At 38.6% G+C, this 13,081-nt stretch overlaps 1 protein-coding gene across 3 annotated transcripts in view; it reads right to left on the reverse strand.

Moving 5' to 3' along the window:
* Window positions 1–13,081, reverse strand: part of LOC126471177 (protein sickie-like) — a 749,505-nt gene that overhangs the window by 12,398 nt on the left and 724,026 nt on the right. For all 3 annotated transcript variants that reach the window (XM_050099283.1, XM_050099285.1, XM_050099284.1), the window contains 2 exons: window positions 1,555–1,793; window positions 1,265–1,411 (listed from right to left, as the gene is read on the reverse strand). In XM_050099283.1, the coding sequence (XP_049955240.1) occupies window positions 1,265–1,411; window positions 1,555–1,793 (386 nt within the window). The remainder of the gene's footprint in view (window positions 1–1,264; window positions 1,412–1,554; window positions 1,794–13,081) is intronic.

Below are 13,081 nucleotides of genomic sequence, written 5' to 3' on the forward strand. Positions count from 1 at the left end.
TTGTAAACAGATACAGCACAGTGGAAACAGTATAAGATTGAAACATTCGTACAATATATTTGAGCTGAGTTAATGAAAAATGAACAAATTAAAGTTTCCACGCATCCTGCCCTCTTTGTGTTTTAGTAAATATTTAGAAGACTGAGCGTTTGCCAACTCAATAAAAATCTCAACAGGGCAGTATAGAACTACCTAGAGCTACAGACCTATCTCCATTGTGTCAACAACCTTAAAAATAATTAAATTACTTATGTCGATTCAATTACGTCAGTATACTGAAAGACACAACCTTCTGTGTAACAGGTGCTTTGTTTTTCAACTGAAGCTATTGTGGAAATTTTTGACAAAAAATTTACTGTTTTAAAATACAAGATTGTGTTATTCGTGTTACACGATCTATGTACAGTATAGGACCGCAAATGTTTTGGCATCTTACAAACAAAACGAGTTTTATGGGAAATCCCTCTTAGACATAATTTCTTCCTATCTGCATAACAGAATACAGTCTGTTTCAGTCATTAATAAACATACTTTCTTAATAAGAATTAGTACTGTGTTCCATAGAGCTCTATCATCAACCTCCTCGTTTTCAGTGTGGCGGTCAATCATCTGTGTATTAGAGTCTGTTATGCTGATGATACAACAGTACTTAAACTCACATCACATCATGGCTGTTGATAAGATAATGGAGGGATCACAAGACTCTTCTGACTTAGTTTGCAATCAATTAACTCCGTTGTACTCAAGACAAAAGTGAAAAGCTTCCATTACTTTTATCTAATGATATAGAAATTATAAGTGTCAAATGTTTAGGAATTCATATTTGTTCACGACACAATTGGGAAGAACATGCTACCCAGATCTGTACCGAGTGAGGTGGCGCAGTGGTTAGCATGCTGGACTTGCGTTCAGGACGATGACAGATCAAACCCATGTCCGGCCATCCTCATTTAGGTTTTCCATGAGTTCCCCAAATCACTACAGGGAAATGCTGGGATGGTTCCTTTGAAAGGGGATGGCCAACTTCCTTCCCAATCCTTCCCTAATCCAAGGGACCGATGACGTTACAGTTTGGTCCCCTCCCTCAAAATCAACCAACTAACCAACCAACCAACCAACCACCCAACAAGTCTGTAAAAAGCACTCACAGGTCTCCCCCATTTAATATGAAAACTGAGATGTGTGCCAAAGTTGAAAGAACATTACTCAGTACAAAAACTTTTTTGAAATACATATATGCAAAATGCCTAATTGTGCAACTTACTTGAAAGTAGCGATAGCTTCTGCTGTAGATTCCTTTCCTTCTTTTAAAACAAGAAACTCGGCAAGCTTATTGGCCAAGTATGATTTTCCAGTGCCACTTGGACCACACAGTATTATCCTTCGGTGTTCCATCAGCAATGATACATATCTGTTGGCAGTTCAGAGACTGAAGCATGTCAACCGAAACAATATAGCTACCTATAATAATTCTGTACAGATGTTTCACTAATGCTTAGAATCAGTGCTTGGCGAATTTCAACATGCTAGCCATAAATTTTGGTAAACATTTACCTTTGTACAATTGACTTTGGAATGAGAGTTTCAAATGCTAATGCATCCACACTTCCAGAATGCACTGCTCCTTTTAGGCAAAGTAAAATATTGTTGTTTGTTCCAACCAGATAACCACATGGCAAAAGCTCAGGAGCTGGACTATCTTTATAGCGTACAACATCTCCAATGTGGTAACTCCACAATGACTCTGCACTTAAACCCAAGTTGGAAACAGGATCAACACGCAGAACATACTCCTGTAACACAAAATGGTTTCAGTAGTATCACAGTAAAATCCCCTTTTCGTGAATCTCTGGGAGACTCGTATTTTTTCATGAAATAGGGTTTTCCTTAAACAGGAGTTAAGCTTGGTTACACCATAGGGATAACCATAATTTAAATTTGATCTTTTTAGATGATATAATTATTCATTAATCACAAACTATAATGTGCTGGAAACTGAAGAGTAGCTTAGTATGAACTCAACAGGTTTTTACTTTTATGTCACATGTAACACCACAACCACCGATTTATATAACGATTTAAAGAAATTATACAAAATTAAGGTGCCATCGTTATTATTCAAATACTGTTTTACTTTACTAATGACACAGGATGAAAATGGTAAGCAAAAATTCTATAAATGTCTTTTTTCTATGAAAAATAAAGAAATGTTTTTCATTTTTTTTCTTCCAGCATAATGTACTGAGAGGTGTTGTCACTCCAACTGGCTGACTCAGCAATAACTGATGAAATGTAGCTGCCCACAGTATCATATCCTTGCATAGCTATAGCACAATGTTTTGCAGGTGAATTCTCTTTTCCACCACCACCACTCCCACCACCCCCTCACAGTCATTACCTCCACCACTATTAATTTTTGTCTTGTTCCTTCACAAGAGAAACACACATCTCACTTACATCCAGCATTGTCTGAATGTGTAACAGTCATGAAATGTTTCACTTGATAAAACATCTACAATGACTTTACTGTGGCGACAAGTGCAACAGGTCCCAACAGCAACCCGCACAACATACACCATGAAGTTACTCTGGTAAGTGTAAGGCGGAATTTCAAACCAACCACCTTAGCAGTAGATTAAGAGAGGGTGATGCCAGTTGCTCAGCTCCATGGCATGCGCGCATCCCCAATCAGTGCACGTACACTGAACTATTTCCTACTTCTTCGAAACTAGGTTTGAGCCAATCAAACAGAAGTGAGATGACTATTTAGGCCAGCGTTCTGATGGCAGCTGGCAGTTCCACTGCAGTCACAACATCACCTCTTCCACTCTTCACCATCACCATGAAGTAGGACTGGCTGAAATTATCAAGATTTTCTATCAATATTATTACATCAAAAATATTAATAATGCTGTTAACTTTTCTTCACTCACTTTGCCTTCATCACATATTTCCTCTTTGACTAGAGGGTTAATTTTTCTTCACTCACTTTGCCTTCATCACATATTTCCTCTTTGACTAGAGGAGATATCTGAGAGAACTGAATTTCAGAAGACCCAAATGCCATTAAAACTAAAAGAGTCTGTGGAGTCATATAACAGCCCTGCATCTGCCATGGCAAAGTGTTGTTCTTCCAGTGCTGTGCAGCCTCACTGTGTGTGTGTGTGTGTGTGTGTGTGTGTGTGTGTGTGTGTGTGTGTGTGTGTGGGCGCGCGCGCGTGTGCGTGCACACACAGTCTGTAATACAGCATGATTTCTCATAATCAATTTCCTCCTGAAGGAATGTTTCACTCATTTCATAGGACCACTTTAGGAGGGGGAAAATCTCTGAATCATGATGCACAAATACTTTTTATTTTCAGAGGATAGGAAGCTTTAGAGTCAGTATCCACAAAGGTCTTTCAACAGACTGCACAAAAAATACTGCATCAAATTGCTTTTCTTTGCAACGTGGGAGTTTAAAATTAAGACTGTCTTCAACATCGCACATGACAATCATCTTCTTCTCAACAATATATTTTCTTTGTTTAGCACCAAAAAAATCACAGATGCACAATTTGATATTTTGATGAACAGTGTCCGATTATTTTGGTGTATCCACCTTCAGACAGACCAAGAACCAATAGCTTTTTATTTCTTATTTATTTTAAAGGGGGGTGGGGAATGAATCCTCCAACTGTGTTTAAAAGTGTTCCTTTATCTACTATCAATTTTATGCTACAAGGCACCATCTTCAGGCCCCTCTATGATAAACTGGGTAAACGTGTATGTAACCACCATAACACAATTTTATTGAAGGCACAGCCAAATCAGCAATGTCTGCAATGATGAATTTCTCCCTTTTAAAGGTGTGGTTAACCAGCATAATACACCTTTATCGAGGGCACAGCCATATTGGCAATGTTTGTGATGATGAATTTCTCCCATTCTGCTTATAGTATTGATCTAAGCATGAAAGAAGGATGCAATTCATTATTGCAAACACAGATGTAATTCTGCACTCTATCAAGTTGTATTATTGCAGTTACTCAGTTATTCACACGTTTATGTGGTTTATCACAAAGGGCTTGAAGATTGGTGCACTGATTAAAAAGGTTTGCTACTGCTAGCCATGATTTTTGCTTAATTCCTCATACTCACATGTTTCAGGAAATAATTCCTACTTTCAAAAGCATTTTTTATTATAGTATGGTAAATTAAATGACATGCTTACAATATCAACTGTTGCATCATAACGCAAACTGCTTTGTAACAAAAATGTGAAAACTTATTATTGGCGAAGTTTCACATCCAGTAGATACTGGGTGATGTGAAAGAAATTTTACCTTACCAAACAAATGAGAAGTAATGTAAATTTTTGTTTGTTTGCAACCCAGTGAAGTTTCCAGAACAATGCAGCATTCCACACACAGCAAGAATCACACTTAACGTTTTGTAATTGAATTAAAAAGAATCCTGAAAAGCATTGTGCAAGATATGTTACATAAAAATCTTGACTAGCAGTACAAAATCTTCTGACGTCAGAAACAAAACCACTGATTGTGTCACAGGTTTCAACAACCATTTTATAATGGAATTAAATAAAGAGAATCTGTTGTGTCCACAATAGATGGCAATAACTGTGACATCATATCATGTGACTTATGTCACACATCAAACCCAAAGTTAGGCAGCAATTATTACATGAATTCTTACATTCTTATCATGTAAAAAAAATTATCATAATTTTCATTCAGACCTCTCTTTCTGTATTTAGAACAGGCACTGACAGAAAAAGTCCACCATTTTAGAAGGTTTTCAACACGTCATCTATATTCTGGAAATACATGTAGTTTAATGCCCGAACATGAGAGCACAAATGAGCAACAAATGTAAATACTTCACATCATGATAATTATGAGGCTGTTTACAGTGATCCTGTGACAACACGAAGGCTATTGATACATAAACCTCTGCCTCGATGGTCAAATACAATTGCGCACACTAGAATAGAGTATGGAGATATCAATCAAAAAATTACACCCTACCTACAGACTGAGAGGATTTATTTTATATTGCTGTCATTTATCCTACCTTTAGCATGTCCTGTTCAAAAATTGAAGGAAAATGGTGTCCCAAACATGTTAGGAATTTTATAAAAAGTGGGTCAAATATGCAAATTTTTCATATTTATTCTCAAATGTGAGCTTTTTTTTCCAAATTAAGATTCATTATAAATTAATTTCAGAAATCCAGAATGAATTTTCACTCTGTAGCATGAGTGTGCGCCAACATGAAACTTCCTGACAGATTAAAACTGTGTGCCATACCAGGACTTGGACCTGGGACCTTTGCCTTTCATGGGCAAGTGCATTACTGACTGAGCACCCGAGCATGACTCTTGACATGTACTCACAGCTATACTTCCATCAGTACCTCATCTCCCACCTTCCAAACTTCACAGGTCTCCTGCATTACTTGCGACGTTAGCACTCTTGAAAGAAAGGATACTGTGGAGACATAGCTTAGCCACAGTCTGGTGGATGTTTCCAGAATGAATTTTCACTCTGCAGCAGAGTGTGTGCTGATATGAAACATCCTTGCAGATTACAACTGTGTGCAGGACTAGGACTCGAACCTTTGCCTTTCATGGAGAAGTGTTCTACTGACTGAGCTACACAGTTGTAAACTGCCAGGAAGTTTCGTATCAGCGCACACTCAGCTTCAGAGTGAAAATTCATTCTGGAAACATCCTCCAGGCTGTGCCTGAGTCATGTCAGCTCAATATACTTTCACCCAGGTGTGCTAGTCTTGCAAGTTATGCAGGAGAACTACCTGTACAACTTTGCTGTTGTGTGGTGCAAAATGTCAGCATAGCATTCTGCAACACAGCGGTCTACTGTAGCATTGGGCTGCATTGGTACACGCTGTGGCATGAAGCAATGTTTCACAGCCAGCTATGTGACAGTGCATGTCACAACACATTTGGTCCAGGCAAGTATGTATTTACACATGATTTCACGATCGGCACTCTACAAAATACTATTTCAAATTATTCCTAACCCCCCCCCCCCCCCCACCTTCCAACTTAGCCGATGTCTTCATTTCACCAGTGCTGTACATTCGTCTGGTACAGTCTCCACACCAGTTGTCAGTTGGATGTGCAGCCGACCAGTTACAGCTTTATCGAGTGGCACAGTCGACTAGGCGAAGCCATTTGTCTACAAGCCATTGACTATATCTGACTGTTTTGGGTTCTGAACTGGTACTGCCGCGGCAAGGTCCCTCACTGGTTGTCATTGCCAGACATTCCGACACTCCAGCCAGCATTTGAAAGCCTTGGTTTCAACTCTGGGCACATGTAGCCCCACCAGCCACCTCAGGCCATGGGTAGTGTGTGGCAGTCCAGTCGTAAGCGCACTCTGCTGCGGAGTAGATACCTCTCTCACATCAGCAGAGCCGCTGTTGCTACCGGCCACTGTTACACAGACTCAAGATTCTGCTGCCTCAGGGGACTCGGTTGCTGTCACTATCCACAGCTAGCACCCAGACCGCAGATGTGTACCTGCTGTACAAGAAATGTCTAATAATAAAGAATGTTTTATTGAACCAGCAGTCTTAACACCGCATGCTCATTGCAATCCTGGAAGATCTCACACTCACAGAAGTGCCCATCCTGCAATACTGGTGTCAGTGTAGCAGTCAACACAAACACAACACAATTACAAACTGTACCTGCTGCTATTACGTGTAGCTATAATTTAATGGCGACCAACTATGGATGTAATACTGACTGTTTCAATCAACTATGTAATACAAAGGTCAAAATAAATGTTGCATATTGCTGAAAGTTAAATGTTTAATGTTGTTATCCAGAAATGCATTACGATATCAATACAATGGTTTGTTTGTAATGTAATTCTATTGCAAACAGTCCACGTTTCTACCATGAGCGGGCAGTATGTGTAGTCTATGGCAACCATGTCACCTGTAAAAACTGCAGTACTTGTGGTGTGTGTCAAGAAAGTTGTGTTACTTCAAGATGGTCTGCACAACAATTATGTATAAACAGAGGTCCTGCAGAGCCATTCTAATGGTGCAGGGAATGGGATATGTGGACATCCCATTGACAGTCACTTTGAGTCAAAGTGATATCTCTAGAATCTGGAACAAGTTTCCAATGACAGGATCAGCTTCAGATTGTCTGCCAGAAAACATCTCATGGCGGCTCCTCTAAATGAAGTTCAGAGAGGGGCTTGTGTTGCATGGGCACAAAACTACTCGTGGACTAGGCAGCAGCCGGACACAATGCTCTTTCCCTATGAGACCTGTATCAGCCTTCAGCCTTACAATACTGATGATATTTGTGTGTGGAGGCAACGAGGACAGCTTTTATGCCCTAACTGTATCACAGACTGCCACCCTTATGAAGACAGTTCAGTCATGTTTAAGGTGAAATCATGTATAGCCGCAGTACACCCCTCGTGCCAATACATGGGCGGATGACTTGTGTTAAAAGTGTCTTCAATAAAGAGGAGGGCCAACTGGTGCAAAAACAATGTGTTATATAAAATGACAGTGAGAAGAAACCGTAGTCTTTGCAGTGGAATTTTTTGTAAGATTTTGTTTTTGTCTTTTTATTTGTGTCTATCACGTAGACTTGTGTTTATCTTTTTTATTTTTGTTTTCTTATGAATGTACGTGACAGAAATAATCAGTTTTGTTTCCTATCATGTCCAGTATCAACAATGAAGCAATACGCAACATTTATTTTGACCACTATATAATGACAGCAATTTCTCAAAAACATTTATAGGCAAATAAATTGAATATTGTACAAGACAGGAGTGTGATAATCTGACATCACAAAGATGAAAAACTCCATGTTGGTCAAGTGATTCTTTCCGGTATATACAGGGTGAGGTAGCTAAGTCATAACACCCCTTGTATCTCCCCAACTGTAATAGATACAGAGATGCCGTTTGGACAGCGAACTGCAGGGACAGAGGCTACTTGAATACATCACATTTCATGTGTGTGCTATTTTTTATTACACAGATACGAAACCATCTTTGTTTTTTTAGCATAACATGATATATCATAATATATAGGCGAATAGTTTTCGAGACACAGATATGTTCTCGTACTGTGTTCGTCCTTCGAAGCGGCGTTGTCCAATGCAACCTTTTATGTTGTGTAGAGTACATGGTAAATGTCGCGAGTCCCTCCTTACACAGACATGCCCATTTACCCAACAATACTGCGATATTTTGTGTAAAAATTAACAGATGATGTCATAATTTTTAACATTTTTATGCAGCGACAGCAACTGATATTGTTTATATAAGAATATTCAGCATACAGTTGCAGCTTAACTTTATCGTTTACCTAGGTTTCAACGTTAGTAATAACGTCTTCTTCAGAACCTGCAACAAGTTAATATTATAATGCGCTAGTAAATTATATTAGATATGGTCATCCTACAGGCTGCAACGTATAGTACTTACATAAATTATTATTTAAATGTTTGCCTAAAACAGGCCATGTCCTAAGTCAACTTCGTAAAACTTGATGCATAACTATAAGGTTTTGTCACTTCTATTAAACCAACTGTAGAAATTCACTTTAAGCCCATTGTATGGGCCTCGTCGTGTGACTAGAGACTGCATACCGCGAGGGCTTCGCTTTTGCTATGAATTAATTTTATATTTTACTATTGTAAGTTAATCACAGTATCCAGCATGACTACGTTTTACATTCTACTACAGAGCTTTCTAAACTGACCAACAAATCTCATATGAACATCTGTAGGAAAGGATCTATTATTACAGAAACTGTGAGGTCACATGCATTATGAATTATTGTAAACCTAGTATAGGTTGGAAGCATTCGAAGTATGCCCTATTTTTTAGATACAGTTGATCATTCAGTAAATAGCTTCTATCTGCAATTAATTCATAGCAAAAAGGCTATCTGACACGTGCGTAATAAGAGTTTGACTCTATACGTCTCGCACATGTGCGCGGCCCTCTGTGAGGCAGACCTCGAAGCCCTCGCAGTCTGCAGTATCTAGTCACATGACGAGGCCCAAACAACGGGCTTAAAGTGAATTTCTACAGTTGGTTTAATAGAAGTGACAAAACCTTATGGTTATGCATCAAATTTTATGAAATTGACTTAGGACATGGCCTGTTTTAGGCAAACGTTTAAATAATAATTTATGTAAGTACTATATGTTGCATCCTGTAGGATGACCATATCTAATATAATTTACTAGCGCATTATAATATTAACTTGTTGCAGGTTCTGAAGACAACGTTATTACTAACGTTGAAACCTAGGTAAACAATAAAGTTAACCTGCAACTGTAGGCTGTGTATTCTTATATAAACAGATGATGTCACACAAATATTATTCAGTTATTTGACAACTGCGATACCAAAATAGTAGACAACATAATGTATTGGTTCAAATGGCTCTAAGCACTATGGGACTTAACATCTGAGGTCATCAGTCCCCTAGAACTTAGAACTACTTAAACCTAACAAACCTAAGGACATCACACACATCCATGCCCAAGGCAGGATTCGAACCTGCAACTGTAGCGGTCGCGTGGTTCCAGACTGAAGCGCCTAGAACCGCTCGGCCACTCCGGCCGGCACATAATGTATTAAAATGCTACAAGATGTTAATACATTTTAAGTAACAGAAATACAAATGTAAATGAGGAGGCCCTTACTGGTAACTATTATTTTGTACGTATTTGGTTTTTATTTGAAAATATTTACTATTGATCACAATATGGAGCAAATACACATAAAGATGCAAAATACATACTGTACATGATACAAAACTTCTCTGAAGCATGTGCTCAAAATGATTCCCCTCTGCTCCAATGCACACTTTTAGTCACCGTTCGAATGATTTATGAATGGCTGTGAGGGTGTCATGTGAGACATCAGCGCACGCTTCGATGATACGTTGCTTCATATTGTCTGGTGTAGTTGGTATTTGGGCATACGCTTTATGTTTGATTGCTCCCCACAGAAAAAAATCAAGAGGGGTCAAATTAGTCCAGTCAAATAGTACATATACCTTGCAAAAGGTGGGGTAGAAGAGCTTAGTTTTTCAACTCGTTCATATGGTTGAAAAGATTAGAAAACCGAGTTTTGCCAACAAAATTTCGGTTGGGAAAACTTTCTACAGTCAAAAAACTTTGAAAATTTCGGACTTTTTTCAGTTTTTCAAAATATCTCAGTTTCATTTGCTCCTATCGCTTTAACGTCTATTTTCTTTTTTAAAGAGCACAAAATTCTCTACAAATTTGATTCTTGCCATTTTTTTCTACTCCCAATATCTAAGGCGCTACAGCGCGTCAAAAAATACCAATTTTTCAAATTTCGAGCAAAAAATAGTTGGTGACAATTTCCACAATGTAAAGTTCTGTAGAAAAGATAAAGTTGTGACTCTCCTTTCTGCGTTCAATTCTGTAAAAGCTGGGAGCACTAAAATTACTCCTGTTGATCCTTTAACTCTCTTCCAAAGGATTTGTTTAATGAAACAAAGTGAAGAAGAGTTACAAGCCTTTCTGAAATATGATACTGGGAGTAGAAAAAAATGGTAAGAACCAAATTTGTAGACAATTTTGTGCTCTTTAAAAAAGAAAATAGACGTCAAAGCGATAGGAGCAAATGAAACTGAGATATTTTGAAAAAACTGAAAAAAGTCCGAAATTTTCAAAGTTTTTTGACTGCAGAAAGTTTTCCCAAGAGAAATTTTGTTGGAAAAACTTGGTTTTCTAACCTTTCCAACAATATGAACGAGTTAAAAAAAAAAAAATCTTCTACCCCACCTTTTGCAAGGTATAGGCTTTTTTTCTGACAGTTTCACTGGACTAAAATCAGGAGACTGGGCTGGCTACTTCTCTTCAGCACATCGTCCTACCCAACAATCCGGGAGTTCTGTAGCCACATGGGAAGAGCAAGCAGGACAGCCATCACGTTGGAATCACATGCATTGACGCGTAGTTACTGGTACCTCTTCCAGCAAAATGGGCAGAATGTTTCACAGGAACTCTGAATAGTTATTGCCATTTAGTATACCCAGAATGATATACGGCCCCACAATAACATTTCCAATGATGCCGTACCACACGTTAACACTCCACAGTTGCTGATGCTGTATCTGTCGAAGCCAATGAGGGTTTTCTATTGATCAATATTGCATATCATGCAAATTCACATTACCGTGGTTGGTGAAAGTCACTTCATCAGTAAAAAGCACCGGTTGAAAAAATGTTGGATTATCTTGTAAGCGCTGCAGCGCAAACCGGCAAAATTCCTGGCACCGCTCGAAATCCCCACCGGAGAGTGCTTGATGTAATGAGAGGTGAAATGGGTGAAATCTATGCCAGTGCAATGTGCGTAGAAAACTTCTCTGACTTATACCTCATTCCGAGGCGATACATCGCGACAAAACAGTAGGGTCGTTATGTGCCAGCGCTAGAACGCCCTCTTCATGTACCTCGCCAATTGCAGTTTTCTGTTTTGTCCTCTGCATGGCGTTCCATGATCCCGATTCAAGTAGTTTCTTGCAAATATGTGTAAGAAGCTGGCGTGTAGGACGCTCACGATCAGGATACAGCTCTCCATATTGCTTTAAAAGCATTTCTTCTGCTTTCACCATACACTAGAAGCACACCTAAGTTTTCTTCGTTGGTGTACATATCTGCTCCATGAAACTGTGACAGAAATGTGATGTCTCATTAGCCCAGCAGCACATTTATATCCTTCTCTCCAGCTACCTCATGCATCATCTTGCGGCATTATCGAGATGCAGGAAGAAAACACCTCCCCTGAAAGTTCCTCAGTGGTCAACAGGAAAGGTCACATTGGACAACGCCGCTTCGAAGAATGAATACAATACAGGAACATATCTGTGTCTCAAAAACTATTCGCCTAAATATTATGATATACACATATTTGAAACCCTCTTTTTAAGCCTATCATGTTTTGCTAAAATTTAACATAGGGTTCTATATATATATATATATATATGGTTATAATAGAGGGAAACATTCCACGTAGGAAATATATATCTAAAAACAAAGATGATGTGACTTACCAAATGAAAGTGCTGGCAGGTCGACAGACACACAAACAAACACAAACATACACACAAAATTCAAGCTTTCGCAACAAACTGTTGCCTCATCAGGAAAGAGGGAAGGAGAGGGAAAGACGAAAGGATGTGGGTTTTAAGGGAGAGGGTAAGGAGTCATTCCAATCCCGGGAGCGGAAAGACTTACCTTAGGGGGAAAAAAGGACGGGTATACACTCGCACACACACACATATCCATCCACACATATACAGACACAAGCAGACATATATATATATATATATATATATATATATATATATATATATATATATATATATATATATATATAAAAAGATGACCTCATATCTCTGTAATAAAAAATAGCACAAACATGAAATGTGATGTATTCAAGTAGCCTTGTCCCTGCAATTCACTGTCCAAACTGCATCTTTGTATCTATTACTTTTGGGGAGATACAAGGGGTGTTATGACTTAGCTGCTTCACCCTGTACAATGCTTAAAAAGTTAGTAGTATCTAGCATGACACATCTTGTCCACCGGTGGAATTACAATCACAATGACGAATCAACAAAAGTGTATGAGGAGGTAAATTCAACAGTTTGTGATAGAAGGCAAGAGTAGTCCAGCATATGTATGACATCACATACATCTGGAAAAGCTAACAAATATAGAGACAGGTCTGTGTCAATCACTATTACTATGAACCCTGATCTGAAAGTAAGTGGGTCATGTGGGGAGGGAGATTGAAGAAAAAAGTGGTGTGGTCAGATAAAAATTAACAAATCACCTGGTTTGAGCAAAAAGTTAAAAGCATGATGCTGAGAGACTTGAAGTATTGACGATTAACTAAGTCTCGAACGCAATGGAGAAGAAGAGCCCACAATAATTCCAGAAAGCTCTCTCAGTAGACTTACAACACATTTATTTATCTATTTTCCTTGAGATATTTGTGGATGGTGGAGGAACTGCACAGTTACAGCT

Source organism: Schistocerca serialis, chromosome 3 (genome assembly GCF_023864345.2).
Source record: "Schistocerca serialis cubense isolate TAMUIC-IGC-003099 chromosome 3, iqSchSeri2.2, whole genome shotgun sequence".
Classification (NCBI taxonomy): Eukaryota; Metazoa; Arthropoda; class Insecta; order Orthoptera; family Acrididae; genus Schistocerca; species Schistocerca serialis.